The sequence below is a fragment of the Nanorana parkeri genome, unplaced genomic scaffold, assembly GCF_000935625.1.
Source record: "Nanorana parkeri isolate BGI_ZX_2015 unplaced genomic scaffold, ASM93562v1 scaffold2085, whole genome shotgun sequence".
Taxonomy (NCBI): domain Eukaryota; kingdom Metazoa; phylum Chordata; class Amphibia; order Anura; family Dicroglossidae; genus Nanorana; species Nanorana parkeri.
In genome coordinates, this window is record NW_017308353.1 from 1 (window position 1) to 4,527 (window position 4,527).

The window sequence follows — 4,527 nt, forward strand, 5'->3', positions numbered from 1 at the left end:
CCCCCCCCCTGATACCGAGGATGGGGCAGTGTTCCTCCCCCCCACTGACCACCACCCCTGGAGCATTCTGTGCTTCGGCTCATTGCCGGGGGATTGTTTAATCCCAATGACACAGGCAGCATTTTTATTCCCAGTGGCCACAATATGGTTCCCCTAAAGTCTTATGGACAATGAGCTGACCCTTTTGTTTAGAAAGTTTGAGGACCCCTGACTTAAACATTCTCTACCATTCAGGCCAAAAGGCGGTTGTAGGTTGTCTGACATAGATAGGAATTGGACCCTTTGTCAGGTTTTAAGTTCTGCCAGTTGCACAGACAGTTGCCCTTTAAAATCCAAGAATACATAACTGCTGCCTCAATGGGGCAAACGTGTTAACACGAGTTTTGGGTTTGTTTTTTTCTTCCTTCTATAACATAGTTTTGTTATTAATCTGTAGTGGCCCTTTAAATACCTGATTAGATGGAAAGAACACTTACACCGCTATCACCCAAATTCTTTTCAAGCTCCAGACATGACGAGTGCGAGTTCTTCTTGCTGAAGTGGCATTTTTGGAACTTGAGCTTTTGAGAGGGCGTCATGCGGATAAGAGGCGATGAAGCTCATCTATAATTTTGTCTTTTCACACAATGTTTTGGTAATATGAATCGTAAAGCATCTGTAAGGTATGGGCCACAATAAGGGGGGAGGGGGATAAAATAGAATAAAAAGATATCATTCCTATAAAAAAAGCTTTTTACTGCCCATCTTTGCTCACAAGAGAGGGTGACCTGGTCATTCGGCCATTGCTGCTGATACTACAGGAATTGTGCCGGAGCCTCCGTCAGTCATAAAGGACAAAATAACTAATACTATCTAATCGTAATAAATACCGTAAATTTTGAAGAAAAAAAAATGTTTTCCCAACGTTATGTTATAAAACATTTATTCTTGCCCATATTTTTTGTTAAAATATAAAAGTCGGGGTCCCGTCGGGTAAGTAGACACCAAACATGTCAAGCCTGCAAATTGCGCGCACCTGCGAAATCACAAAAAACTACCACACCGAAAATTGACCATAGGCGACGCTTTAACAGCTTTTACTGCTCATCAGTTTAGTGTTGTCAGCGATTGATGGCCTGAGAATTATTGTTCTCACTGCGACGTTCGCGGCGATATGTAATAGGCGCAATTTTTTTTTTTAAATGTTATGCTTCTTTAAAGGAGAACAATGGGGTCAGGGCTTTTCCCCATAGTTCTCCTCAGGGTAACGGGAGGACACAATCTAGCGTCCTCCCATCACCCTAGGCTCAGTATATAGGGAGCTACAGCTCGCGGTATACTAACAGGATCGAGAGGTGAGCGAACGCTGGGGGGTGCTTTTCACTCCTCCTCATAGTTCTAGCCGACCTGTGACAATGAGACTGTCACAGGTCGGCTCAGTAGATCAGGAACACATACCGGCGCTCGCTCACTTCTCGATCCTGTCACGGCTCTCTGCGTGACAGGGGGAGGGGCTGGATTCCCCCCTCCCCGCTCCGATCCGCCAGCGCTGACTGGCGGAACGGACGGGGGAGGGGCGGGTACAGCTGGCTCTGCCTCTAGATAGGAGGAGCCAGCTGTCAGTCACGCAGCTGGGCGGATCCCGGCATAATTGTCGGGATCCGCTCCGGCTGCGGCGTCTCAGTATACCGCGAGCTGTAGCTCCCTATATACTGAGCTTAGGGTGACGGCAGGACGCTAGTCTGTGTCCCCCCGTTACCCTGAGGAGAACCATGGGGGAAAAGCCCTGACACCATAGTTCTCCTTTAACTAGAACACCCGGGAAGCTGCTCCGCCGTCCTCTCGTCACAGACAAGCAGATTTTTCAAGGTGTGTGTGTAATTATTGTTTTTGTTTTGTTTACATGTTTGAGGAAAAAAAAAGTTTTTCAATCAAATATTGTCATTATTGATTACTCGCTGATGTTGTTTTTTTATTTGTTGTTTTCCATGTTTGTTAATAAAAAAAAAAAAAACCCACATAAGATAAATAAAATATTGACACTAAAAACAAAACCTTTTTGCTGTTGTTGACGATAATTGTGATGTATTATCAGGGCAAGTGGTGGACGTGGAGAACGGAATAATCTGTGAGAATATCCCCATCGTCACCCCGACAGGAGACGTGGTGGTGGCCAGCCTGAACATTCGGGTAAGTCCTGGGAGGATTCTCGTCTCCCTCCCCAGGTTTATCCTGTAATGACCCCGGATAACACCGCCGTCACCTTTCCCCCTCCATTTCATATTGTTAGAGTCATCAGCGCGGTCATTATTCCCTTCTCTGTGATAACGGCTCCTGATATCTAGATGAACAGATTACTCCACCGCTAATCAGGACCTTCATCCCGCGTTCAAGTGATTTTTGTTGGCGGCACAGATTGAAGCCGTATGGAGTGATCGTCTGGACTCTGTATTCACAATATTGTTTTCCAGGGAAATGGTTCATATGTGATAACAGTTGGACTCGTTATCACCGGCGATAGGAGGGAGACCGAAGTCAAACGTCCAAAGACCAGGCCGTGTTGGCGATAGTCAGTGCAGCGTAGGTCTCCTCCTGGTACAGCAGCCCTGACCTCGGTCCTCGGTTATGCAAGTCTCCGTATACCGGCATAGAGGGAGAAGTTCAGGTGACACCGGGGGTCAGGCAACCTCACCACTCCAGCTGGTGTTGAACTACAAGTCCCATGAGGCATTGCAACGCTGACCGCTACCGGCATGACTCCCAGAGGAACAGGCATGATGGGTTTTGTCATTTCACCGCAGCCGGAGTGCCGGAGTTGTTCCCTCCTGCGCTGCACAGTTACTATTCGTCTTGAAGGGACTCCGTGGGGGGTTTAGGTCTCGTTCACACCTAGGCGTATTGCATATGCGCGTCTGTCGCGCGTTTTTTTTACCGCGATTCGCTGTAAAAAAAGTTGCACGACCGTCGCGCGTTTCCAAAGGCTACTTGGCTGTATCCCAATGGAAACGCACAACAAAACGGCCCAAAGTAGTACCTGGTACCTGGATCAGGCGGGGGCCGTTTTGTAGCGCGTTAGGGACGGGCGGAAATACGCCAAGGTGGGAACGAGACCATTGAATACAATGCGATTTATATTTTTGAGCGTTTTGTAGAGCGTTCGTCGAGCGTAGAACGCGCTACAAAACGTTCAGGTGTGAACGAGGGCTAAGAAGCAGCCGTTCTCGTTGTTATGGGCTGTATACTAGTCGCAGAGCTTCTGTGCCCCACAACTAGGTTCCGGTATATGAATTGGAAATGGCTGCTTCCGTCACAAGCTTCTCATGCAGGTTTGGTGCTAATGTGATAATCTCTCCTTTTCGTATTTTAACCAATTCAGGAACCAAGCTGGGAACCCGAAACCGTCCCGCCCAGATCTCATTTATTATCGCTCCCCGTGCTGAAAATTCAGCTGCTTTCATTTTAAAGGGGAACTTCACCCTCATCATGAAAATAACAAAGACTCCTTTAGAGATGTTTAGTGATGACAATCTACACACAGATACTTCTAGATAATTGCCGGCTTTTTGTTCGCATACCTTATGTATCTTTTCCTCCCTATTCCTCTCACGGCGGCCATGTTTACTAAGGGCAGATTGCTATACCTCCCTCTACTTCCTGGAACTCTGGCACATGTGACCAGGACCATGCGCATCATCTCAGAGGAGGAAAATGCCTCTCCCTGAGGTTACAGATGAGATTTCCCAGCAATGCTCTGCTGATGTAACATCCTTTTGAAGTGCAGGGAGTCATGGGCCTGCCCCCGAGGAGAAGTCACCAACGCAGTTGGAATGGTGATTATTGGGGAGTGTTTTCCCTGTTGCAGTGCTCTGCACTTGCTAGGTAGCGCAGCAAGATCTCCACCTCCACTGCAAAATATGTCTGTCTGGAGTTCAGCTTTAGGGCCGGTTCACACTACAAAGTCTGCGTTCCAGAGCGTTCGGCCTCTGGAACGCAAGACGGCCGGCTCCCTGCATTAAGGGGCAGGATGGGGCGTGGCTTGCATTGAAGTCAATGGCACCGCAGCCACGCCAACCCACCCGTACGCAGTGCGATCACCCGCAATGCAGGCACATTACTGCCTGCGTTCCGGTCCAGTGTGATCTGCAAAAATAGTGCTTGCAGCGTTTTTGCAAATCGCACTGGACTGGAACTCCAGACCTATCAGGAAGTGAGACGGAAATCTCCTCTCTTACAGGAGTTGGCAGGACAAGTGTCCCCATTGGAGGGGTTTCCCCCTCTTCCTGTTCTAGCGGCAACTCTACATTTGTGGATCTTTCCTCACGTCCTGTATCGGTGAGAACGGTCACCGGGAAAAAACAGAGTATAAATCTCCCCGGCAAGAACAGTGATGTGAATGTGGGATAGGGACCTTAGATTGTAAGCTCCTGGACGGGGGCGGGGAGTTATGTGAATGCGCTATGTAAAGCGCTGTGTACATTGTCAGCGCTGTATAAATACCTGTAATAAATAAATAAGGCACATTTTTGGGGGGAGGGGCGGGGAGTGGAG

General features: G+C 48.3%; 1 protein-coding gene across 1 annotated transcript in view; it reads left to right on the plus strand.

Annotated features, from left to right (window-relative positions):
• Positions 1-2,074: 2,074 nt before the first annotated feature.
• Positions 2,075-4,527, plus strand: part of LOC108800624 (ATP-binding cassette sub-family D member 1-like) — a gene marked incomplete at its 5' end in the record, with an annotated part of 11,463 nt that continues 9,010 nt past the window's right edge. The window contains one exon of the mRNA XM_018572608.1: positions 2,075-2,169. Within this exon, the coding sequence (XP_018428110.1) occupies positions 2,075-2,169 (95 nt within the window). The remainder of the gene's footprint in view (positions 2,170-4,527) is intronic.